The following is a 26,965-nucleotide window of genomic DNA, read 5'->3' as shown; positions in this document are numbered from 1 at the left end:
GCTGCCGTCTATGGGGTCACACAGAGTTGGACACGACTGAAGCGACTTAGCAGCAGCAGCAGCAGCAGCAGCAGCAGCAGAGTAACACTAGGTTCAAACTTGGAGGAACTTGCAGACTGTTTTCCAACACCATTTTTATTCCCACTAGCAGGTTCCATGCTTCCAAACTCTCCACATCCCTCCGAGGATATGATTCTTGGTGTCTGGATCTTCAAGGAGGGGATGTCACTCTGCTCCCCTCATGAATAAGCTCTGGGTTACATTTCCTATCAGAGCTCATAAGCCTGAGCAAACCAAAGGGAAGATTTTTCCAAATTTGGCTAATGCCCTAAGGATAAAAACAACTTCTCCCTCTGAAATATTGCCCACATTTATATTTTGGTCTAAACATTTATTCTCTTGATACTGTACCTATGGAAGCTTTTTATACTTGGCCTGTTATTTTTATTTGCTTTCACTGGACAAGTAAGCCTTAAAAGCATGCCAACCATGTTACTAAAAATGGAATCTCCAAGGCCTATTTTTTCAGTCCTGCTATTTTTCTGGCACCAGTGTAGTTGCCTGAAATCCTGCAAATCCGCCTAAACCAATGATACTTTATCTCTTCTGTGAGCCAGTGTTGGTTTGTGACATGCTTGATATGCTCACAATAAGAAACATACAGACACTGAAAGTGACCATAAGCAAGTAAACTACCTTATCTTGAGCTTGACTGGCAACTGCCAAGAAAAAGATGAGCGTTTTTATCTTGTCATTGGATCTGCTAAGACTGTTCAATTATTGGTTCTCATGGACTAGAAATTATAGTGTGGTGTCTAAACTAGTACTTTTAAAAAACATGTGTGTGGGTCACATGTAAATTGATCAATTTTATAGATACTTTCCCCATAAAAATGCATATACAAAGAAATGCAAAAGTTCAGTTCAGTCGCTCAGTCACATCCGACTCTTTGCAACCCCATGGACTGCAGCACTTCAGGCTTCCCTGTCCATCACCAACTCCCAGAGTTTGCTCAAGCTCATGTCCATTGAGTTGGTGATGCCATCCAACCATCTCATCCTCTGTCATCCCCTTCTCCTGCTGCCTTCAATCTTGCCCAGCATCAGGGTCTTTTCTAATGAGTCAGCTTTTTGCATGAGGTGGCCAAAGTATTGGAGCTTTAGCTTCAGCATCAGTCCTTCCAGTGAATATTCAGGACTGATTTCCTTTAGGATGGACTGGTCGGATCTCCTTGCAGTCCAAGGGACTCTCAAGAGTCTTCTCCAACACCACACTTCAAGAGCATCAATTCTCTAGTGCTCAGCCTTCTTTTTGGTCCAACTCTCACATCCCTTCGTGATGTGAGAGTTTTTTTACTGGAAAAACCATAGCTTTGACTAGATGGACCTTTGTTGGCAAAATAATGTCTCTGCTTTTAAATATGTGTCTAGGTTGGTCATGGCTTTTCTTCTTTCAGTTTCAAGCATCTTTTAATTTCATGGCTGCAGTCACCATCTGCAGTGCTTTGGAGCCCCCCAAAATAGTCTGTCACTGTTTCCAATTTTTCCTCATTTATTTGCCATGAAATGATGGGACCAGATGCCATGATCTTAGTTTTCTGAATGTTGAGTTTTAAGCCTACTTTTTCACTCTCCTCTTCCACTTTCATCAAGAAGCTCCTCAGTTCCCGTTTGCTTTCTGCCATAAGCGTGGTGTCATCTGCATATTTGTGGTTATTGATATTTCTTCTGGCAATCTTCATTCCAGCTTGTGCTTCATCCAGCTTGTGCAGCATTTTGCATGATGTACTCTGCATATAGGACTTCCCTGAGGCTCAGTTGGTAAAGAATCCGCGTGCAATGCAGGAGACCGCAGTTCGATTCCTGTGTCAGGAAGATCCCCTGGAGAAGGGAAAGGCTACCCACTCCAGTATTCTGGCCTAGAGAATTCCATGGACAGTCCATGGGGTCGCAAAGAGTCAGACACGGCTGAACCACTTTCACTTTAACTTTTCACTCTGCATATAAGTTAAATAAGCAGGGTGACAATATATAGCCTGGATGTACTCCTTTCCCAATTTGGAACCAGTCTGTTGTTCCATGTCTGGTTCTAATTGTTGCCTCTTGACCTGCAAAGAGGTTTCTCAGGAGGAAGGTGAGGTATTCTAATATTCCCATCTCTTGAATAATTTTCCACAGTTCGTTGTGATCCACATAGTCAAAGGCTTTGGCATAGTCAACAAAGCTGAAGTAGATGTTTTTCTGGAACTCTCTTGCTTTTCCTATGATCCAACAGATGTTGGGACTTTGATCTCTGGTTCCTCTGCCTTTTCTAAATCCAGCTTGTACATCTGGAAGTTCTAGGTTTGCATACTGTTGAAGCCTAGCTTGGAGAATTTTGAGTGTTACTTTGCTAGCATGTGAGATGAGAGCTATAGTGCAGTAGTTTGCCTAACTTACAAAAGTTAACATGCAATAAAATGTCAGTATATCTGTATGGGTCCCATGAAGACTATAGATCTTCTTCTTTTTTTAAAAAATTAATTTTCTTAATATTTATTTATTTGGCAATATCAAGTTGCTGCATGCAGGACCTTTGTTGTACCATGAGGGCTCTTTGAGGCACAAGGACCTTCTAAGTGGGGCCAGGCCTCAGTGATTGCTGTATGCTGGCCTAGTTGCTCCACAGCATGTGGGATCTTAGTTCCCCGAGCAGGGATTGAACCCACTTCCTCTGCACTGCAAGGCAGATTCTTAACCACTGGACCACCCAGGGAGTCCCAGATCTTTTTTAAGCCTGGAAAGAGACAACGGCAGCTGGAGGACATTTTGAATAATCATTTCATCATTCAGAAGTGCACTCTGCTTAATTGAGTAATTGAGAGTATAAACTAGAGTAGACAGAAACTGGCCCTCATATTGCAAAAAAACAGAAGAAGTTGAAATACATCGTTGATTCATTCATCCAACTTGACTGGTTACAATGTAGCAGATCAAGTTCTGATCTAGATCGCTGCTCAAAAAAATTGAAATTTGTCATTCTTTTCCCCTCCCTCACTCTCTTTCTCCAACCCCAGAATCTGTACCCTCTTCCCAAATGATGGGAATTTCACATTTGATGATCTTGGTGGAAGGCAGACAGCTTCCTCCATTAGATAGAAAACCTTGCTTCCTAAATATTCCTGCAGGTAGAAAGAGGCTGAGGCTCCACCAGGCAGGTTACCACATGCTGGACACTTCCTTAGGACATGGTGCCACAGAGAGACTGGAACTGCACTGAATGCTTTAGGCACACGTAGCACACGGGGCAGAGGTGGCAGGGTGTCAGCCAGGTGTCAGGAGCAGCAGAGAGCAGGTCTACCACAGGGTCCGTTGTCCAGCATCAGGGCTGAAGTGCTGTGAACAGGGTTATCTGTGCTCACCTGCAGGGGAAGGGGTTCCTGTGTGGGACCCGACCCAGGTGGGGTTGAGGATTTTGTTCCTGGCTGTGGCCTCAGGACTGTTCAGTGGTTTTCCCTGAAATAAACCCAAACCCACAACAATTTGAAATTTTTTTTCCCCACCCAGAACTACCTAAGAATACCTGTAGGGAAATCTCAGACAGCAAGGATTCAGAGACTTTTCCTTCTGCTTTATTATGATTGATATACAATACTGAGTCAGTTTATGGTGTACAATTGTTGATTTGATACACTTCTGTACTGCAAAATAATCACCACCATAGCATTATCTGACAACTGAATCATGTCACATAATTACCTCTTTTGCATGTGTGGAGAAAATTTAGATCTACTCTCTTAGCAACTCAGAGACTCTCTTTATGGTGAGCTGATAATCATTTCCTAAATTTTAAGCCTGGTGATAGCACATGGCAGAAATACATGTAATTCGCACCAAATGTTTTGTCTTTTTCCTCTCAGGAAAAAACTTTTAAATGTGTGTTTAAGACCCCTCCCCACCTTAATCATTCTCTGATCTTTAAAGTCAGTGGATCCCAGTCTGCTCAGGACTGCTTGTAGAGATTGTTACAAAGTACTCAGGACTCTTCCCAGATCCACCATCTAGAGTGTAGGGCTCCGAGTCCGGGAGTCTGTTATGAACAAGCCGTACAGGGGAGGCTGGTGCACAGCCGAGTGGGAATCCAGATCTGTGTTCCTGCTATGAAATGTGCGATGTGAAGATCAGCACCGACCGTGCTATAAGTCTATTCCAGACCTTCTGTCTCTAAGAGGAGTGCAGGTGAAAGACATTCCTTCATGTCCTTCAGGACCCCTTTCCATGTGCCATCTAGACGTCAGAATGGTGCCATCTGCTCAGGTGTGTGGTCTGATCAGTTCCCATAGTGCAGGGGACTCAGGATTCAGTCCTCATCCCTCTGCTGCTGTAGCCAATTCTCCCCTCATCTGTGACCTCATCTGTTCTCAAGGGTCTAAACATCATTTATATGTTGTCACCACTTCCATCTATTTCTCCACTCAAGTCATCTCACCTAAACCCTAGACTAGTAAACACAACTCAGTTGCCACGTCCCTAAACCAAATGCTGATGGCGATGCCTCCTGAAATATGCTCCTTCCAGAGTCCCCTCATTTCCACAGTAGGTGCCCCACATGCTTACTTGCAAATCTCAAATTTTGCGGTCCTTTTTCACCCTTTCTCGTAACTGAGATTTAATCCTCTAGGAAATGCTGTAAAATGCATTTTCAGAATAGATCAAGAATCCATTCACTCACCGTTACCTTCCCTGCTCACACCCCAGACAAGCAGCAGCCTCCCCAGCCTGGACCCTGTGCTGTTTCCCTCAGGCTCCTCTGCGCCTCCCTCGCCCTTCACTTCCTGCCTCTGCACAGCAGCCTGGCTGACGCTTCCAGAGAGCAGTCACAGCAGGTCCTCCTCTGTTCGTATCATCCTATGACTCCACAGCTTACTGAAATAAAATCAACCCCCTCTAACATCCTGGAGGGCCACAGGATCTGGCCGGACATGGGATCTGAGCGCAATTCCTTTTCCTTCAGCCCCAGCTGCCTCCTGGCTCTCCCTTGAACACACTCTCCTGCCTGCGTACATTTGCCCTGGAGGCTCCTCTGCCTGGAGAGAACTTCCCCTAGACCTCTTTGTGGACATTCCTTCATGTTCTCCACATCTTTACTCAAAGGTCACCTTTTCAGTGAGGCCCCTGTCCACCCTAGTAACACAGCCACCCTCCCTGTCCCCACACACTCATACTCTGGGTCACCTTCCTCAGAGCACTTACCAACCTGTAAGGGAGACTCTTCCCTCACTTTCTAGGCTCATAGTCATGCTCTGCCCCTTCATCCTAGAACACTCTGCACATGGCGGACAAATTTGTCTGGTGTTAGTTCACTGAGTTCTTCTAGATGCAAAACAGTGTGTCATGTCTCCGTCACACAACAAATATCAGTTGAATGAATGGGCAGTAAAGCGCTTCCCTATTCCAGAGATAGTGTCTTTATTGATGTGACCTCAGGCCACATGCTGTCTCGTGGCAGTTACAGCACAACCTCCATTCGCACTGACCTCAGTGCCGCCTGTATTTTGCTCACAAAGGCTGATCTCCCTTCCCTCCCACACCGATCAGCCTGCACACCACACATAAGGCACTTTGTTTCTTCAGAAAGGAAGATCCTTTGCTTCCAGCTCCTATATTCAACCTGCCGTGATTTTATTAGACTCTGCTTTCTAAATCCATGAGTTGAGATGGGGGCCAACAGTAGCCTTAGAAGATGTAAGGGCAGAAGAAGGGGCAGACTGCAGAGAAGAGAGAAGTCCAGCGAGAATTAAGTCAAGATATGAAACTATTGGGTCCCTCCTCTTTGCAAGTTCCAGCATGTGGTTCCTTTAAAAGATGGAGAAAAGTTGGAAAGAAGAGTCAGCAAAATCTCAGGAGGGCAAGAGCTGGATGGCTCTGAAATTTCTGTCTTGGAACCACTGAGAATCCTGTGTGCGTGGTCCCCTTGGACTTGTGGGGACAGTGACAGGCAAAGTGACCCCTGCTGCTGTCAGAGATGGGGTCACCCAGAGAAGAATCAGACCAGGACTCTACGCATGAAAAAGAACAGTCATTACACCAGCAACAATAATAGCAATAACTAAATAAGCAAAATATAAACACATTCAAAAATGACAGTAGCTAAGGATTGGTCCAAGCCCTGATCCTAGGCTTACCGTTTAAGAAAAGCACCCTGTCCATGGTCCTGGAGATACAACAAGGCCCAGGTGACTTCTGAGTCCATGATCACAGGTCCTTGGTGGGACAAGGATTTACTGAGGGGACAAGAACAATGGAATGGAGACGAGGACCCAGCCCAGGAGTGACCATGGCCGGTGCATGGGCAGTGCATGCATGCCCACCAGGCACTGATCACTGATTGGGCACAGGCCTTGTCCACACTCAGCTCCTCACAGCCTCCTCCTGTCCCTCCTGCAGCTGACTCAGCACAGCAAACCTGTGGATGGATCTGGAAGGTTCTCAGTGTTTCAATTTATTTCCTCTTTCAAACTTTAGGAATCCTCACCTTTATTATCCAATCCCCCTTCATGGCACCAATTAGAGAAAACAGATTCATATATATACAGATTTTATTTTCAAAGGGGAAATAAGACATCATTACTCAGTGCATATGAAGCAAACACAGCAGTGGAGACGGCCCAGCCCCGTCTCTGCTGGAACAGGACAGTGGATCAGGGAGGAGAACAGGTCAGGGTGGGGAAGGGGCACGGTGGGCAGGGGTGACCAGTCTCCCCAACTCCTCACGTTTTGCTAATAGGAGCACAGACACATTCAGATGCAGGTGCAGAAAGAGGGGTCCGGTGATCTGATGTCACATAGCGGGATGCAGCATCACTCAGTCCCCACAAGGCAGCTGTCTCACACTGTGAGAGCAAAGAATCAGGAAGCAGTTCAGGTCAGTCATGTAAGGGCTGACATTTTTCACAGCCCTCCACAAGCTCACATGTCCACTCAAAGATCCCCGCCAGGCCCAATGTGTCCCCTCTGCCCCAATGCTCCTTCCAGTCTAGACCCTCCAGGGTCTCACCTTTAGGAACCGTGAGAGACACATCAGAGCCCTGGTCACTGTCACCGCCTGGGGGAGAACAAGACCAGGACGCGGTAAGACCCCACAGGAGAGAAATTGGAGAAGGCACTTTGAGGAGGGTGAGCCCCCCATGACCTTCTGTCTGCACCCTCTCAACGGTCTCAGGAATCACCCCCTCCATACTTACTTGCAGCCTGGGTGTAGGTCCGTCTTTTTTCACCTGTGAGAAAAAATATCAAGTGAGAGGCCAGGGAGAAGGCTGAGTCATGAGATTCTAGAGCAACTCCTAGTCCCAAACCCCACAGAACTTTCTGGAACTGTGGTCAAAACTCATGCTAGGATCAGGAACATAGAGAAGGGAGACGTGTAAGGACTGGACCACCTGCCCTCCTGGAGGTCCTCACAAGGACCTTCCTCTGACCTTCAAGTGCTGGAAGCCTGGTCCCTAACTGGAATTAGTAAGGCGAAAAATTTGTCTTTCATTTTCAGAAGTGCTTTAGAAAAGAAAAATGTTAGCATCAGCTCCAGACTCCACATGTGTGTGGAGGGTACTTTCCAGTAACCAGGCAGGTAAACTTCTACCTCAGACTGAAACCCCACTGAGACAAGAAAACTCAGGGCCCTCCCTCCCTTCCCTACCTGAGCGCTTCTTCCTCCAGATCACAGCTCCAGCCACCACAGCTACTACGAGGAGAACCAGGCCAACAATGATGCCCATGGTGAGGAAGGAGGTCTGAGGAGGTTCTGTGGAGGCAAGGGAAGAGGCCCTGACCTCAGGCTTGAGTCCTGACCTTGCTGAACTGAGTTCTGAAGGGCTCCTGCTTTATCTGAGACGACGATCGAGCCCCATCACCCTCCTTACCCCATCTCAGGGTGATGGGCTCCTTAAGCCCCTCGTGCTGCACACAGCACGTGTATCTCTGCTCCTCTCCAGAAGGCACCACCAGGGCCGCCCACTTCTGGAAGTTTCCATCCCCTGAAGGCCTGGTCTCCACAAGCTCCATGTCCTGGGTCTGGTCCTCTCCATTGCGCTGCCAGGTCAGTGAGATCTCCTTAGGGTAGAAGCCCAGGGCCCAGCACCTCAGGGTGACCTCACGCTCAGAGCTGGGGTGATGGGTCACATGTGCTTTTGGAGGGTCTGAGGAGGAATCAGAAAATTCAGTTTGTTACCTCCACGGGTCACTGAAGCAGCGTCATGTGACCGTCCTGAGAATGAACAGAACAGTGATTTTTTTACCCAGCTTTACCGATGTATACTTAACAAAAATTGTACACATTTAGAGTGTACTATATGTTGCTTTGATATATATGTACACTATGAAGGTAATTAATATATTTATCAACTTACCTTATGTATGCATCTATTTGGGATGATGAGACTGATTAAGATTAATTTAAAGGTATATAATACAGGACTAATTAAAGTCACCAGGCTATACATCAGATCCTCAGATGTATTACCAACTTTTTTACCCTCTGAGCTACAGAATATTCAGGAGCATGGTTTTGAAAAGAGCAGCACAAGAGCTAGATAACAGCCTCATCTCAGAGATCAGGGATGATCTATATTAGTCCTTGGAAATTTCTAGAATGAGAGACTAGGATAGGCGCTCTAAAAATGCGAGGGGGAGAATACAGACTAAAGGTCCTGAGTCTGGTGGAGGCTGAATGACTCAGAAAATCTGGAGTCAGGCCTCCTAAGATGCTCTCAGGGTGAGAACAGGCCTTGAGAGAGAAAGTCATGGATCACAAGATGGTGGACAGGGTCACAGGGCACCGCTGACCAGCTATTTCAGGGATGGTTTCCTGCGTCTTCCTCAAAGACGCTGGATTCCTTGATTGTCCTTCAGAGAAGTGGGGCCACTGGTGACTGTCTTGCACAGAATATGAAAACAAGGGCGGATTTCCTCCCTCTCCTGACAAGAACCTGGGGCGCTATTCCCACAGGGACCCCATTTTCCTCTCTTCGTGGGAAGCCAGCTCCAGCCGGAGGGGGGATCGGGGAGGCCCCGCGCCCCTCGTACCTGCGCGCAGCAGCGTGTCCTTCCCGTTCTCCAGGTATCTGCGGAGCCACTCCACGCACTCGCCCTCCACGTAGTTCCTGAATCTCTCCGCAACACCTGCCTCTTCCCACTTGCGCTTGGTGATCTGAGCCGCCGTGTCCGCCGCGGTCCAGGAGCGCAGGTCCTCGTTCAGGGCGAGGTAATCTCTGCTGTCGTAGCCGTACTGCTTGTACCCGCGGAGGAGAAGCCCGTCAGGCCCCACGTCGCAGCCGTACATCTGCTGGAGGGTGTGAGACCCTGACCCGCCCCGACCACCCGCGGTGATTAAACCCAAACTGAAAATGAAACCGCGTCAAGCTCCGCCGGCTCCTCCCGGGCGGGGGTCGGGTGTGTTCCGCAATGTCGGGGTGATCCTCGGACCCGCAGACTCGGGGCGACCCGGACCGGTCCCTGGTGACGGGGGTCGTGACCCGGATCCAGGCCCGCGTCGCTCACCGGCCTCGCTCTGGTTGTAGTAGCCGCGCAGGTTGTTCAGGTTCACTCGGTAAATCAGTGTTTTTTCCTTGGAGATTCGCGTGTTCCGATCCCGATACTCCGGCCCCTCCTTCTCCATCCACGGCGCCCGCGGCTCCATCCTCGGATCCGGGGCGTCGCTGTCGAACCGCACGAACTGCGTGTCGTCCACGTAGCCGACTTCCAGGTACCGGGGCTCCCCGAGGCCGGGGCGGGACACGGCGGTGACGAAATACCTCAGGGAGTGGGAGCCTGGGGGCGGGGAGGGGTGAGGCTCTGCCTGAGGGGGCCGGGAGGGCGGAGTGGGCGGAGGGTCAATGAGATGGAAGAGGTCAAAGACCGGCCCGAACTTCGGAGGGGGAAGAAAAGAGGGGTCGGGATGCAAGGGAGGGACAGGACGGGACCGGGGTGAGGGGGCGGGTCTGGGCAGGGGTGTCGGGGTCGCCCCTTCCCTGGGATCCTGTTCCCCAGACTCTCAGGAGGTCCCCTCACCCCTCCCCGCAGAGGCCGTTCCCTCCCGACCCCGCACTCACCAGCCAGGGTCTCGGTCAGGACCAGGGCCCCCAAGAGCAGCATGAAGAGGGTTCGCGGCTCCATGACTCACATCCTCTGGATGTGGCGAGAAGCAGAGTCCGGGCGGGTCGGTGGAGACTTTATAACCGGGATCTGCGGACAAGCTGATTGGTTTTCCTAGAAACTAGACACCCAGTGGCAGTGAGACCTGGGGCCACGTCACGAGTGTCCAGGCAGGAGGGCTCGACACAGGTTGTGAGAGAGAAAGTGAAACTCGGGGAGACCGAGAATCCCCAACATGGAGCGTCCCAGCCCCAGACACCGCCCTTGACCCTGAGATCCGGAGAGGCTCGCCCTCTCAGGGACGTGGGACTTTGCCTGGATCCCTCCCCTCCTGCTAGGCAGAATGTTCAAACTACCGAATAATTGCATTCATCTTACACGCTAGCAAAACAATGGTCAAAATTCTCCAAACCAGGCTTCAACGTGAACCCTGAACTTTCAGATGTTCAAGCTGGATTTAGAAAAGCCAGAGGAGCCAGAGATCAAAGTGCCAGCACCCCCTGGACATCGAAAAAGCAAGAGAGAAAACATCTACTTCTGCTTTATTGACTATGCCAAAGCCTTTGGACCGTGTGGATCACAACAAACTGTGGAAAATTCTTCAAGAGATAGGAATACTAGACCTCCTGACCTGCCTTCTGAGAAATCTGTATGCAAGTTAAAAAGCAACAGAACTGGACATGGAACAACAGACTGGTTCCAGATTGAGAAAGGAGCAGCTTTTTATTGTCACCCTGCTTATTTAACTTATATGCAGAGTACATTGTCCGAAAGGCTGGGCTGGATGAAGCACAAGCGGAATCGAGACTGCTGGAAGAAATATCAATAACCTCAGATATGCAGATGACAACCACCCTTATGGCAGAAAACAAAGAGGAACTAAAGAGCCTCTTGATGAAAGTGAAAGAGGAGAGTGAAAAAGTTGGCTTAAAATTCAACATTCAGAAAACTAAGATCATGGCATCTCGTCCCATCACGTTCGGCAAATAAATGGGGAAACAATGGAAACAGCGAGAGACTTCATTTTGGGGGGCTCCAAAATCACTGTAGAGGGGGACTGTGCCATGAAATTAAAAGAGGCTTATTCCTTGGAAGAAAAGCTATGACCAGCCTAGACAGGATATTAAAAAGTAGAGACGTTACTTGGCCAACAAAGGTCTGTCTAGTCAAAGCTATGGTTTTTCCAGTAGTCATGTATGGATGTGAGTGAAAGTGAAGTCGCTGAGTTGTGTCCGACTCTTTGGGACCCCTTAGACTGTTGCCTACCAGGCTCCTCCATCCATGGGATTCTGCAGGCAAGAATACTGGAGTGGGTTGCCATCTCCAGGGGATCTTCCCAACTCAGGGATCAAACCCGAGTCTCCGGCATTGCAGGCAGATGCTTTACCCTCTGAGTCACCAGGGAAGCAAGAGTTGGACTATAAAGAAAGCTGAGCACCAAAGAATTGATGCTTTTAAATTGTGGTGTTGGAGAAGACTCTAGAGAGTCCTTTGGACTGAAAGGAGATCAAATCAGTCAATCTTAAAGGAAATCAGACCTGAATATTCATTGGAAGGACTGATGCTGAAGCTGAAGCTCCAATACTTTGGACACCTGATGGGATGAACTGACTCATTGGAAAAGACCCTGATGCTGGGCAAGATTGAAGGTAGGAGGAGAAGGGGATGACAGAGGATAAGATGGTTGGATGGCATCACTGACTCGATGGACATGAGTCTGAACAAGTTCCAGGAGATGGTGATGGACAGGGAGGCCTGGCGTCCTGCAGTTCATGGGGTCACAAAGAGTCTGACACGACTGAGTGATTGAACTGAACTCCCCTCCTGCACCGAGAACTCTTTGTCCCACTGTCTCCCCGAGTCCTAGCTCTGGGGCTGTTTGCGATTTTGATTAAAATATTTACACAATCTTACAAATTAGTGAGGACACTAAGGATAATATTATGTGGCCACTTCTATGCATAATTTCCATAATATGAATAATACACTTTAAAGATTTTTGCTTATTTAGAATAATATTAATAACTCATGCATTTAATATGAATAACTATTTCCCAAAATAAACAGGGTAGTGAGAAGTATAGAGCTTTTTACATTTTTTCCAAGTATCTTTCCTGTCTCTTTCACTAGAAGACTGCTGGATTTTCAGGTTTGCGTCTGCTCTGAATCTGTTATTTTGATGGTAGACTGTGAAAGTGAAAAAGCCCTCACATAGGTAGGAGTAGTATTTTTTAATAATCTTTTCAGACAATTGTGGATGTTCATCTTGGATGCAAAAATAAAATGATACAAATTGTATTTTCTCAAAGTTTTTTTCCACAGTGGACCTGAGACAACATCATTGACTATTTTCTATTCTGTTACATTAAAATCCATAAGCCTATTTTTCACATTGAACATCTTTTATACTAATAAGATTTTTACAAAGTAATACACTGTTTCACTAAATTATACAGATCTTTCTGCATCATTCATTCGTTCAATAACAGTTGTTTTCCATGAAAAAGAGGATAGTTCAGCTCACACAGAGTTTTTCCTTGGGCCATAAAACTTTGAAATGTAGAAGTGCTCGATGTGTACTTTCCATGTCATCACAGAAGATACTTTTAAAATATGTATTTAAGAATGATGATTAGCAGTTCTAATGAGGTGGATGAAACTGGAGCCTATTATACAGAGTGAAGTAAGCCAGAAAGAAAAACACCAATACGGTATACTAACGCATATATATGGAATTTAGAAAGATGGTAACAATAACCCTGTGTACGAGACAGCAAAAGAGACACTGATGTATAGAACAGTCTTATGGACTCTGAGAGAGAGGGAGAGGGTGGGAAGATTTGGGAGAATGGCATTGAAACATGTAAAATATCATGTATGAAACGAGTTGCCAGTCCAGGTTCGATGCACGATACCGGATGCTTGGGGCTGGTGCACTGGGACGACCCAGAGGGATGGAATGGGGAGGGAGGAGGGAGGAGGGTTCAGGATGGGGAACACATGTATACCTGTGGTGGATTCATTTTGATATTTGGCAAAACTAATACAATTATGTAAAGTTTAAAAATAAAATAAAATTTAAAAAAAAAGAATGATGATTAGGAAACATAAGCACTTTTATTTATTCTATTTTTAAAAATTTATTTTATTGAAGGATATTTGATTTATAATGTTAATTTCTGCTGTACAGCAAAGTGATTCACTTATACATGTGTATAAATATATATTCTTTTTCATATTTTTTTCCATTTTGGTTTATTAAGGACAGATAAGAATTTTTAATGTGTCTTTCTGGATGTTTTAAAGCAAACCTGATTATTAGTTTTCTTTTTTTCTACAAGAGAGTTTTGGTGAAAATAGTTACTAGTTAAGTTTGCTACCATAGTCTCCATTACTGCTGTTATACATCAAAGCAAATGTCAACATAGTGAGAAGTCAAATAATATCCGAGTGATGCTATGAAAGTAGCTTTCACCTCAGGGATCTCATGAAAGGGTCTCAGTGACATCAAGGGTTCCACAGACCACACTCTGAGAACTGCTGTTCTGAAGGAACCAGGGTGTCTCTCAACTGATCCCTGCCTTTGGCTCCTCTTCATTTTGGAAAATGCTTTTTCCTGAGCTGGACTCCCTGTCTCCCCAAACTTAACTGAGGGCCCTGCCCCTGGGCTCCTCTAAAAGGGAACTCACCCTCTAGAAAGTGATGCCAGATAGCGTCCTACATCTGGGAAGGAAGGTGGGGGGACAGGTGTTTCCCCTTTGGAACTGGGAACAGTTTGTACCTGAGGCACCAGACCCACTCATAACCTACTTTGATTTTGCTACACACTGGCTTAATATGTATTCATATCCCTGACAAAAATCCGATGTAGTGTCTAAGAAAAATATTATTGGTCCTTTCATCTCATGTGGTCTAATGCACCTGACTCAAGGTCCAGAAACCATGAAGAGCCGTCCATTCCAACAGAACATCCTGTGCTGAAAGAATTTTCTATGTCTGTGCTGTCCGGTCAGGTAGCCAGTAGCTACATGAGGCTATTTAGCACCTTAAAGTGTCTGTTGTGCTGAGCACTTTTATTTATATTAATTTGAATAACAATATGTCGCTACTAGCTACCATATTGGTCAATGCATATCTAGAATGTTGTTAATTAATCTCTCATCTCTTTCCCCTAAAAGATCCTGTGTGACTCATAGGTTGATGCACATTAAAATAATCTTAATATTGAAGTCATAGATTTGTCTGTGCAGGTCTTAGATATAGCTTTAAAATACATAATTCTCTGAAAGTTTCTTTAATGTGTATTTTAACAGAGTGTTCAGACATTAGCCAAACCATAGTTTATCACCTTAAGGTAGTAAGTGTTTAAAACTCCCCATCACTTCTAGTTGTCCAATAATGAGAAATAGGTATAATCCTTGATCTCTTGGTGTTTTCCTTAACCTGGTAAATGTAAGGACACACAGAAGTTATCAACTGAACACAAAGATATCAATACTTTGTAGGACTTGTACATACTTGTAAAGTTATGAAACAGAAGATGTAACATTAGAATTCACCACCTTATTACTATTTACTTACTGCTCCTGCTACTCTTTCTCTCCAAATTCAATCATTTCTGTTTCCCTTCATCCTTGGACCCCTCTCTCCTAGACAAAAATATACAAGAATTTTTTTAGTCTTGTGGAATGAAGCATTTTATGACCCAAAGATAAAAAGCCATCAAAACACATAAATCTTCCCTATGTCAAGCAGACACTCACAAGATACAAACATATGCCCCTATTCCAATGGAAAGACATATAAAGTTTTTTGGCAAACAGGTAACATGTCTCAATGTTCTTCAGTCAAAGACCACCAGGAGCAAATCTGTGAGCAATCAAGTTGGATTTATACTGGATGCAGAGAGGGAGATCATACAGCATCAGAGACCATGGTGTGTCTAGTGATGTGTTCGAACATATACAGCAGGGGGTCCCCAACCTCTGGGCTTGGATGGGTATCTCCTGTCAGATCAGTGCCAACATTAGATTAGAAATAAAGTGTACAGTAAATGTAACGTTCTTGAATCATCCTGAAACTACTTCCCCCTCCCCTGGTCCATGGAAAAATTGTCTTCATGAAATCAATTCCTGGTGCCAAAAACATTGAGAACCACTGACATACAGGATGTGGACTTTGGCTGGGTGATTTAGAGGGGCATCTATGCAAGACTGGGCTTCCCTGATAGCTCAGTTGGTAAAGAATTCGTCTGCAATGAGGGAGACCCCAGTTCAATTCCTGGGTTGGGAAGATCCACTGGAGAGGGATAGGCTACCCATTCCAGTATTCTTGGGCTTCCTTTGTGGTTCAGCTGGTAAAGAATCCGCCTGCAATATGGGAGACCTGGGTTGGGAAAATTCCCTTGAGAAGGGAAAGGCTACCCACTCCAGTATTCTGGCCTGGAGAATTCCATGGACTGTGTAGTCCATGGGGTCGCAAAGAGTCAGACACAACTGAGCAACTTTCACTCACTTGATGAATTGACCCCTTTATTATTATATAGTGACCTTCTTTATCTATTATTGTTTTCAGCTTAAAGTCTATTTTCTCCGATACAAGTAAAGCTGCCTTCACTCTATTTTGTTTCACGACTGAGCAACATTTTTCTTTCAGATGCAAGACTGGCTCACTTTGATTGGGTGTTGTTAGGAAGTGGGGGCATTTCTATGACTGGGCATCTCAGTGAGTCTTCCTGTAGGGAGAGCAGACTAGAGCAAGGATACAGATGTGATTGGAAAGAAGCAGCGGTCACTGGTATTAGCACCGGGAGAGGTTTGTTACATTGTGAGGAGCACAGTGCCACTTTGTTTGGTGTGTGCTTAGAATGAGGTCATGGTCTTGATTTGTCTCTCTGTGTCACACACTCAGATGTCCTTGTCTGATGTTGGTCTTCTGTGAGATGACTTATGTCCAATAAGAGAATAACACAGCTGTATGGTGAGCACCAGCCCAGCTAGAGGATCAGAACATATGTCCTAATGTATGAGCTGAAGGTGATCTGTCAAGTGTTTACAAATGTAAGGGATTTTTAATCCCCTGTAATTTTTGAAGCATTATTTACCAGCACACAAGAGAATTGAAAAGATACTTAAGAATGTACAAAAGTAAATAATTCATGTTCTTCCCCTCATTCCCCATTCACTCAAGTCCTCTACTCAGAAATGATTGCAGTTAGAAATTTCTCATTTTTTCTATCTGTTCATTAATGAATACTGTTATATCAGTAGAAGAGCTCAGGCCACACTCTGGGAGAAATTATTGCAAATTCACATATCTGATAAAGGACTTGTTTTAAAATATACACAGAACTCAATCTCAACAAACAATAACCAATAACCTTTTAAAAATAAAGTCTGAACAGACACTTCTTCAGTATACATAACAATGGAAATGTATATGAAAATATGCTAAGCATCTTATGTTTTTAGGAAATGTAAATTTAAAAATGACAGTAATGTATCATCACACCTAATAGAATATTAAGAATCTAAAACAGATGATGCCAAGTGCTGACTAGGATGTGGTGCAGCAGAAACCCTCGCTCACTGGGGCAGGAATAGGAAGCAGGGCAGCCTCTAGAAATGAGAGTCAGCAGTTTCTTATGAAGCTTCTCAGAGACTCTCCATCCAGTCTATTCATCAATCTAGTACTTGTTCAACTCATTTGAAAACTGATTTTTGTACAACCCCTTGCAACACTTGTTGATAGAAGAGCAGCCCTTAAGTGTGGGCTGTGCATGGTGACTTCCTTCTAAAGAGTATAGTGTGGAAAAGTGGGGAAGTAAAAATAGAAGTTCACAAGGAGAAACCTGGGAAATGCTACCTTAACTAGGTGATGAGGTGAACTTATTAGTGATATCCCAGTGGACAGTGTATACCCGTGATGACTGGAGAATGTCACTCATCTCTGTGGTCCTCTTCCCCAAAACCCTTTGCCCCAGTCAAATGGAAAGATGTTCTACTATGTCTCTGAGCAGTACTCTGCAAAACATCAAAGTCATCAAGAACAAGAGAAGTCTTGTGTGACTGTCAAAGCCAGAGGAGCCTGAAGGATTCACGATTCCCACACTTAATATGTGTCTTTGATGGGATCCTGGATCAGGTTAAAGGAAAACTAATGAAATTCAAATAAATTCTAGAGTTCAGTAACACTGTATCAATATTGGTCATTAGTTGTGACAAATGTATGATGGTGGTATAGGATGTTCCCATAGAGACACTGAGTGTGGGATATATAGTAACTCTCTACTAACTTTGCTACTTTTTTGTAAATTGCAAACTATACTAAAATTAAAACACATGTTAATATCAACCAGAAACAAACAGGGGGTGAAGAATCAATTACTGACTGAGATTTCCAGGGTCTTTCATCAATGAGCTGCAGAGAGGAGACATGGAGAGAAAAGATGGAAACCTGAGATACAGGGCAGGGCTCCAGGGCTCTCCTCTCCTCCAGTCCCTGCCTAAACCCTGAGCCTGTGACCCCAGAGCTGCTCAGAAAGTACCTTTACCCACTCACTGGACTAGGGCAATCCTCTCTGTCTGACTCAGACCACAATGCATCCTCTGCCTTTCCTGTGCAGAAATGGAGAGAGAAGAGTGGTCGTACCCCTGTGTGGCCACAGGACTGATGACTGGATACCTGAGCTCCTCTTTGACCTCCTTACCAGAGATCTGCCCAGGCTCTTCCTAGGCTCCCAGCAGTGGGTGAGTGCTGTGCACACAAGCTGCTGTCCATCCAGTGTCAAGTTCAAAGTGTGAGTTGTTTTCCAAAATACACACTGACATGCATGTTTCTCTCCACTAAACAACCAAAGACTTTGGCCTCAGAGAGGATCAGATATCAAGGCTGTAAAACCTGGTTTCCAGGTCGAGGGTGGAGCTCACAAACATACAGCGTGTTCTAGTTATCAAGGGATGGGACCTTGAACCCCAAGTTCTTGTCACTTCTTCCAGCCACTGACAAGGTTATAGACTCTTCCTCCAGGAATGAACTCTGGAACCTCTATCCCTAGGACGGGGTGTAAGAGTTGGGGGGCGAGGAGGAGGAGGAAGTGGGGAGAAGGAAGAAGAGGAGATCCCCTATAAATATGGGGAGGCTCCTGGAGAAGGGGGAAACAGTGACATTATGGGATGGAGGCCACAGGAGTGGAGAGGGAGGAGCCAGACAGGAGAGGAGTTGCGGAGGGTCACTTAGGGGACGCGTGTGCAGGGAGGTGGGGTGTGTGTGTGGAGAGACACAGGGGCTTCTGGCCTGGGTGCTGGTAGAGGTTCTATTTTCCACATGGATGATAATCACACAGTGTCAGCTCCATATTTTGCTGGGAAATTGTACTTATGTTTTTGGTATTTTTCTGTAATTACAGATATGATATGACTCAAATACAAGTGGAAGAAGGAAAAGAGAAAAAGAGAGAGCAGAGGTGATTAAAGGAAGTCCTCTCTTCCAGAGAAATACCCCCATCCCAGTCCCCACTCTACACCCCGCACACATGATGCTGGGGAAGTGGGAGGGACAGGGAGACTTGAGGAAGGCAGAGCCCATCCTCAGCTCACAGTCAGGGGCTACTTAGACATCCTCTCTTTATGAGTTGAGACGGCAGGGACCACTGTGCCAAATACACTGACCCAAGAGCCTGGGAAAAGGACCTGTCCGCTGCTGGCCATGAAGGTGCTTCCTGGAGATCAAAGGACAGGATGTGAAATGGAGCCTGGAGGCCACAAGGGTGACAAGGAGATCAGTCATGAGTCTGGGCCGTGGGTCCCCCTAACATTTTCCTGAGACATGAAAAAGACATTCCTCCTCCCCAGACCTACAACACCATACCAAGGACACCAAGGGTGGACCCTCCTGTCCAAGCATCAACCTCCCCACCCTTTGAAGCCTTCAGGGTGCCTTCTTCTCCTCCTAGTCCTAACAGCCCAGGACCCTAGCCTCCTGCCTCTTCAACCCCTTCATGGACCTAACAGAGAGAGACCTGCTGTCTGGATCCCTCAGGCCTGATCCCTCCACCTCCAAACCATCAAATTAAAAAGTTCTGAGCTTCTGTACCCAAATCTAAATTCTGGCACTGAGGATAAACCCAAAATTGGGGTCACGGGTCCCAGAGGGGAGGCTTCCCAGGGCCCCACAGGCTACAGCTGAGCCAGGCCTCCAGCTGCGCAGGTTCAGCTGGTTCTGGACCAAAACCTGAAAAAAATATATAGAACAAATTGCTCCAGGCTCTTCTTAGCCCAAATAAGTGTGGAGTCTGGGCCGCGTGAGGCGAATTTGCCTTGCTTGGAGGTCCTGCGCCACAGCAAGCAGCCCTCTGCTCCTCCCCCTGCAGAATTCCCCTCTCCCAGATCTTGGTAAGACCCTGGGACCCTGACAGCAGCCGAGTGCTTGAGTTCCTAAAGCCCCTACCATCCAAGCCTGAGAAAATCAGTCCGGGCTGGTTGGTAGAGACTCTGAAGCCAGGAATGGACACTGATTGACTTCTAGAAATGGGATACGCAATGGGAGTAAGAAATGGGACTTCATCATGAGTATACAGGCAGAAAAGCCCAACACAGTTTGAGAGGGGAGATCAGTTCAGTTCAGTTCAGTCACTCAGTCGTGTCCGACTCTTTGCGACCGCATGAACTGCAGCACGCCAGGCCTCCCTGTTCATCACCAACTCCCGGAGTTCATACAAACTCATGTCCATTGAGTCAGCGATGCCATCCAGCCATCTCATCCTCTGTCCTCCCTTCTCCTCCTGACCCCAATCCCTCCCAGCATCAGAGTCTTTTCCAATGAGTCAACTCTTCGCATGAGGTGGACAAAGTATTGGAGTTTCAGCTTTAGCATCAGTCCTTCCAAAGAACACCCAGGACTGATCTCCTTTAGAATGGACTAGTTGGATCTCCTTGCAGTCCAAGGGACTCTCAAGAGTCTTCTCCAACACCACAGATCAAAAGCATCAATTCTTCAGCACTCAGCTTTCTTGACAGTCCAACTCTCACATCCATACATGACCACTAGAAAAACCATAGCCTTGATTAGACAGACCTTTGTTGGCAAAGTAATGTCTCTGCTTTTCAATATGCTATCTAGGTTGGTCATAACTTTCCTTCCAAGGAGTAAGCATCTTTTAATTTCATGGCTGCAATCACCATCTGCAGTGATTTTGGAGCCCCCCCAAAATAAAGTCTGACACTGTTTCCACTGTTTGCCCATCTATTTCCCATGAAGTGATGGGACCAGATGCCATGATCTTAGTTTTCTGAATGTTGAGCTTTAAGTCAACGTTTTCACTCTCCTCTTTCACTTTCACCAGGAGGCTTTTTAGTTCCTCTTCACTTTCTGCCATAAGGGTGGTGTCATCTGCATATCTGAGGTTATTGATATTTCTCCCGGCAATCTTGATTCCAGCTTGTGCTTCTTCCAGCCCAGCGTTTCTCATGATGTACTCTGCATAGAAAGTAAATAAGCAGGGTGACAATATACAGCCTTGATGTACTCCTTTTCCTATTTGGAACCAGTCTGTTGTTCTATGTCCAGCTCTAACTGTTGCTTCCTGACCTGCATACAGGTTTCTCAAGAGGCAGGTCAGGTGGTCTGGTATTCCCATCTCTTTGAGAATTTTCCACAGTTGATTGTGATCCACACAGTCAAAGGCTTTGGCATAGTCAATAAAGCAGAAATAGATATTTTTCTGGAACTCTCTTGCTTTTTCGATGATTAAGCGGATGTTGGCAATTTGATCTCTGGTTCCTCTGCCTTTTCTAAAACCAGCTTGAACATCTGGAAGTTCACGATTCACATATTGCTGAAGTCTGGCTTGGAGAATTTTGAGCATTACTTTACTAGCGTGTGCTGCTGCTGCTGCTGCTAAGTCGCTTCAGTCGTGTCCGACTCTGTGCGACCCCACAGACGGCAGCCCACTAGGCTCCCCGTCCCTGGGATTCTCCAGGCAAGAACACTGGAGTGGGTTGCCATTTCCTTCTCCAATGCATGAAAGTGAAAAGTGAAAGTGAAGTCGCCCAGTCGTGTCCGACTCTTCGCGACCCCATGGACTGCAGCCCATCAGGCTCCTCCATCCATGGGATTTTCCAGGCAAGAGTACTGGAGTGGGGTGCCATCGCCTTCTCCGTCACTAGCCTGTGAGGTGAGTACAATTGAAAAGCGCCCCTAAAACCAGGAACGATGGTGACGTTGATTGGCTTCTAGAAACCGGATACGCAATGGGAGTCAGCACTGGGACCTCGTCATGAGTATCCAGGCAGAAAGACCCGACACAGTGAGCGGAGAGAAAGTGAAACCCCAGGGAGGTGGGAAATTCCACAAGGTTTGACTCCCCCGCCCAGACATCATCTTCTGGCCTAAGACCCTGAGAGCCTTGCCCGGGGACCTGGGACTTTGCCTGACCCCTCTCCTACTGCCTGGAGTACCCTGCAAGTCAGAAGTTTACAAACTTTCGGGTTCAGAATCAGTGTATGACTATACGATTTGGGACCCCAAAGATAGTATCACTTAAATGTGTTATTATATCTGTGAACATTGGCCACAGTAGAAATGGAAACAACAGAAATCGATTGATTCAATTGTAGTATTAATAACCCATTACATTAAAAGAAATATTTTAATGAAAAGTCTCTATTTTCAAAAATGAAATAGTATAGTGAGAAGTGAGCCTTCTAGATTTTACATTCTTTCACAAGTTTACATTCTTTTCTTGTATGCCTCATTAGAAGACTGAAGTATTTGGATATCTGCTTCTGTATTTAATTGTTTTTTGATTGAAGTAAATGAAAAAAAATCCAGCCTCACACAAATATAGGTAAGGGAAGTATTTTGAATAACATTTTCAGATAATTATGGCTACTCATCTTTGATACAACACTAAAACTACACAAGTGTTAGGTTTCATAAATAATATTTTGCTATGTGGAACTTGAAACTATAACTGAATATTTCCAAAACTGTTGCATAAGAGTCCATAGGTCTGTTTTGTACATTGAATGAATATTGTATCAATGCATGATTTTTTTTTTTAAAGTAATCCATTGCTTTACCAAGCTGTATAGATTTTAGAGTGTTGACGTTTAAGATCATCAAACAATCACATTTGTTAATGTCACCACAGTTTACACTAGAAAAGTTTGTCAGTACTGGGAAGCTGTCAAGATTAATTTTCTCATGAGAGCTTGCATTTTATCATTGGCAATAAATACTGTAAGTTGATTTCCTGGAAGGGAGAAACTCATGTTCATTATGCCGAATAACTAAATCTAAAAAGTCATAGTTTTCCTGTTATTCATTCTTAAAGTGAAAATGGTATTCTATAAAAAAAGAAGCTAAGTCAGCTCAGAAATATTATTTTCCTTGGGACATAGTACTTTAAAATGGAGCAGAAGTATTTTATGTGTACTTCCCATTTCATGCTATCAGAGAGTCTAAAATGTGGACTCAAGAATGATGACTGTAAAAACAATAATTTTTAATACTACAACCTGGATATTTTTCAGTGAAACTTGCTTTTTTATTCTGCAATTAAATGGTGGTGAAGAATTCAATAACTGCTATTGCTGTTTGTTGAAATAGGCTCATTTCTGCTGTTTTACGTCAGTGCAAATGTCAACACAGTGAAAAAGATAGGGGCTTCCCTGGTGGAAGAGTGGTTATGAAATGGCCCTCCAATGCAGAGGACAAGGGTTTGATCCCTGTGGGGGAACTGAGATCCCATGTCCCAGAGGACAACTAAGCCTTCAAGTTGTAACTGTTGAGCCTAAATAAAGCCCATGCTCTGCAACTAGAGAAATCCCTTATGCCTCAAAGAAGACCCAGTGCAGCCAAAATAAGAAATACATATTTAAAACAAAAAGGTAAATAAATTTTTGGTAATGTTATGAAAATAGTTTTGACCTCATGTCTCCCATAGTAGGGTCTCAGAGACTTCAAGGGTTCCACAGACCACAGTTTGAGAACTACTGTTCTGAGTAAAGCAGGGAGACTACAAGTTAGCACCCATCTCTTTGTCTCTTCACTTCTAGACTCCCTCTTCCTGAACTGGACTCCGTGCTTCCCAATCTTTACTTATTAGGGCTCTGCCTCTCGGTTCTTCTAACAGAACTTACCCCCAGAAATTTGATGCCAGAGTGTCTCCACCTAGGAAGGGAGTTGGGAGACAGGTGTTTCCCCTTTGGAACTGGGACTAGTTTGTGTCTGAAGGCACGAGAGAGAAATTCATTCCTCACCCATTTTGGATTTGTTGGTACCAGCTTAATATTTATCCATATCCCAGAAATAAATCTGATGTAATCTGTGTGAGAAATAATATTGGCCCTTTGGTTTTGAATGGGTCTAATGTACCTTACTTGAGGCCCACTAATCTCATCAATAATAGTGCTACTCAGAGTTCTAGGTCTGCACTTTTCATGCGGTAGGTGCTAGCTCTATGTGGCTATTGAGCACTTGAAATGTGGCTAACATCACTGAGCAGCTGAATTTTTATTTAATTAAATTTAAATTTAAATAGCCATATGTGGCTAGTAGCTACTGTATTTGACAGAGCATATCTAATTTGTTTAGTTTTCATTCTCCCAAGATACTGTATGACTCATAGATTGAAGTACATTGAAATTATCTTTACATATTTAGTTAGGTGGGTCTTAGACATTACTGTAAAATACAGCAGGCCCAAGAAAATTTAATCTGCCTCCAGTGCAGGAGACCCGAGTTTGATCCCTAGATCTCCAGGAGAAGGGAATGGCTACCCACTTCAGTAATCTTGCCTGGAAAATTCCATGGACAGAGGAGTCTGGCGGGCTACAGCCCATGGGGTCGCAGAGACAGATCCACTGAGCGACTAACACTTTCACTTTCTTTAACATCATTAACCTAAACATAATTTATCACCTCAAGGTTATCAGTTTTCAAAAACACTCATTATTGGAGCTATTTCTTATCTATATTACATTGAGGCTCTTGATGTCATTTCTGTTAACCTGGTAAACATAAGCAAGCACTTAGGTCTTCACTTAGCCACGAGAAAGTATTTATTGAATACCCCATTATAAAATACCCTGTTGGTCCTACAAAATTATAAAAACATAAAATAGAAGATGAAAACCCTAGAATTCCCACCACCTTTGAATTCTTTACCTATTGTTCCTCCCCCTCGTGTGTGTAAAGTGATACTTGCCCCCAGTTTCAGTTTTTTGTTTCCTTTTACCCTTGGACCCCATTCTCCTCCTCATCATCTGCCTAAATGAAAATATACATAAAATTTTCCCAATTGTCGAATGAAGAATTTTCTAAGCATGACCAAAGATTTAAGAAAAAAACGCAAAGAAGAAATAAAGCTTTTCTATGGCAACCACAAACTCACAAGCATGCCAACACGTGTCCACAATCAAATTTAAAGACACCTAAAAAATCTGATAGACAAAATATTAGCATGTGTCAATATTCTTCACCTAAAGACCACCAAGAACACACCTAGTTGAACTCACTGTGTTTACTACTTGACACAGCAAAGGAGAATGCACACAGTGGGGAACCACAGGGCATCTTAGAGTGAGGGTATAAGAAAGAATGTGTTATTGTGGGATTTGGGCTTTGGTTGGAGAAAAGAGGGGTTTACTCCAAAATGAGTATTGTCAGGAAGCATGGCCAATTACATGACTGGGTGTCCCAGTCAATTACATCTATAAGGAGGGCAGACTAGAGCAAGGATAAAGGAGCATTTGCAACCATCAGTCCTGTTACCCAGGATAGGGAGATGTTCAGTACTTTCTGAATTGCACAGTGCCCTGTTTCTCTGTGCTTAAATGAAATTATGTATAGTCTTGTCTTTTGTTTCACTTTGTTATGATTTCAGTGTATCCTTATTTGATATTGCTATTTTATAAAATGATTTATTCCAAAGAGAACAACATGGCCTAGTTGCTGAGTACCAGGCCAGCTTCAAGTAACTCTGAGGTCTAGCTGTGAGTATCACGCCTATTCCCTGGGGTCAGGAGGCTGATTTTTCTTCCTTAAATTCAATATTTTAAAATTCCTACATGGAGACTGGAAAATAAAGACTATTAGAAAACAATTTGGAAAAGAAGAAATGTAAATTCTTTTTTATTTATAATAAATTCATTATTAATAAATGGGAAAAATGGGAATGTGAAAGGGAAAATGGAAAGAAAAATTAAAATCTGTCAGCTTGGCAAAGATGAAAGGAAAATAAAGGCTAGACCTTTAATAGGTCTCCTTGGGAAAGTCAAGGTGTAGGGCAGGGAAAACAGATTAGGATTGACTGGTATGAACAAGTATCAGCAGGCTTTGTGTTATAGTAATGGTCTTTGGTTGTCTGGTACCTGGCCCTGGGATTATTAAGGCAGAGGAATATTGCCTCTTAGGGTACAAAGGCCATACCAGGGAGCGGGGGGGATTGGGGGGGGGAGTAGGATGTGGGGGTGGGGAGGGTGGTGGGGGGTAGGGAGGGTGGGCAGGGTTGGGGTCTGGATTGCAAGCCTCAGTTTGCATATCAAAGGCTTGCACCTGGCTGGGCTGTATTCTGGGAAAGCTGTCTCTCCTCAGTGAGAAAGATTTTGTCATTGTTTTTTAATTATTATTTATCTTTGATTGCTCTGGGTCTTCGCCGCAGCGCATGGGCTTTCTCTACTTGCAGAGAGTTGGGGGGGGGGGTGGCTCCTTTCTAGCTGCAGCACACAGCCTTCCCACTGCCATGGCTTCTCTTGCTGCAGAGCACAGGCTCTGGGCCCAGGGGCTTCAGTAGTTGCAGCACATGGGGTCAGTTGCTCTGAGGTACTTGGAATCTTTCCCAACCAGGGTTGAACCCGTGTCCCTGGGTTGAACCTGAATACAAGGGGATTCTTATCCACTATACCACCAGAGAAGTCCTTCAGCAAAACATTTTTAAACAACTGAGCTATCAGAGCAAATTTCCCCACATTTTGAACCCAGGAGTTTAAGTATGGGAAGTTCTTTGGCAAGTAGCATCTGCTCCCATGTCTAGAGAATGCTGAACTACATGCGTCTTGATGAGACCATGTCTTATTACAGAAGCCGAAAACACACTTTGCTTTTTTGTTGCTGGGCACAGGCAGGCATCCTATACTCTGGTGTGCTTATGGCAGATTTTGATTTAGGGGTTAATTACATGAAGAACTAGGGCCTCTTCTAACCACTAATTTCCTGAGCCTATTCCTTCCTCAACTCTTCATTCTCATTTCTGTATCCAGGAAAACTTGACCCATCAGTTGAGTCTATGAATCCACCAAGATGGCTACTGCCAAACACACCTCTGGCTCCATAAGTAAGCATTGTAACTTCTTCCTCTTCTGTTCCCCACCAGATTATATCCATTCTCCAATAGCTTGGACTCATGCATGATGTATTCTGTTTATAACCTGACAATTCAACAATCCTCTCAAGTCCTGCTGACTCCACCTCCTCCCTCTCTCACTTCAGCTCCCACCTCTCTGGAGGTCATGTGGACATGCCTCCAGAATTTGCATGCAGGCAGGCACACATATCCCTCCCTCTTTGCACTCCAGATGCCCCAGTGATGTTTAATTAATATCCTTTAAAAAAAAATTATTTTCCCTTTTTCTAACATCAGCCAATTTGTATTCTGCTGCTTATATGTAAGACTACTAATTTAACATTAAGCATAGTATCTATTTCGACCACCTCAAAACACAGCTGACATAGACTTCAGAACCAAGTGACTTCCAAAAACTCATATACACCTGAACCTTACATGGCTTCCCCTCTCGCCTTCCCACTGCAAAAATTATCAGAACATGGCAGATAA

The 26,965-nt window shown here is 44.9% G+C and overlaps 1 protein-coding gene and 1 long non-coding RNA gene across 2 annotated transcripts; both read right to left on the bottom strand.

The window, feature by feature from the left end:
- Positions 1-6,560: 6,560 nt before the first annotated feature.
- LOC129645676 (BOLA class I histocompatibility antigen, alpha chain BL3-7-like) lies at positions 6,561-10,239 on the bottom strand. The gene is made up of 8 exons (XM_055570997.1): positions 10,086-10,239; positions 9,535-9,804; positions 9,061-9,336; positions 7,899-8,174; positions 7,676-7,780; positions 7,224-7,256; positions 7,037-7,084; positions 6,561-6,872 (listed from the first exon to the last, which is right to left on the bottom strand). The coding sequence occupies exons 1-8, from the start codon at positions 10,147-10,149 to the stop codon at positions 6,868-6,870; spliced, it is 1,077 nt and encodes a 358-aa protein (XP_055426972.1). The 5' UTR covers positions 10,150-10,239; the 3' UTR covers positions 6,561-6,867.
- Positions 10,240-14,444: 4,205 nt separating this feature from the next.
- Positions 14,445-26,527, bottom strand: LOC129647528 (uncharacterized). Its single transcript, XR_008712340.1, has 3 exons — positions 26,451-26,527; positions 14,710-14,777; positions 14,445-14,571 (listed from the first exon to the last, which is right to left on the bottom strand). It is a non-coding gene; the product is annotated as an uncharacterized LOC129647528 (long non-coding RNA).
- Between the last annotated feature and the right edge of the window lie 438 nt (positions 26,528-26,965).

This window comes from Bubalus kerabau, chromosome 3, assembly GCF_029407905.1.
Source record: "Bubalus kerabau isolate K-KA32 ecotype Philippines breed swamp buffalo chromosome 3, PCC_UOA_SB_1v2, whole genome shotgun sequence".
NCBI lineage: Eukaryota > Metazoa > Chordata > Mammalia > Artiodactyla > Bovidae > Bubalus > Bubalus kerabau.
This window is presented reverse-complemented; position numbering and strand designations above follow the sequence as displayed.

Bases quoted from the DNA above. Each gene is read 5' to 3' on its own strand.
- LOC129645676 (XM_055570997.1), bottom strand. From the start codon at position 10,149: ATGGAGCCGCGAACCCTCTTCATGCTGCTCTTGGGGGCCCTGGTCCTG. The intron at 8,175-9,060 runs GTACGAGGGGCG...ATTCCTCCTCAG, and splicing joins GGACACGCTGCTGCGCGCAG to ACCCTCCAAAAGCACATGTG. The intron at 7,085-7,223 runs GTAAGTATGGAG...GTTCTCCCCCAG, and splicing joins GACCTACACCCAGGCTGCAA to GCGGTGACAGTGACCAGGGC.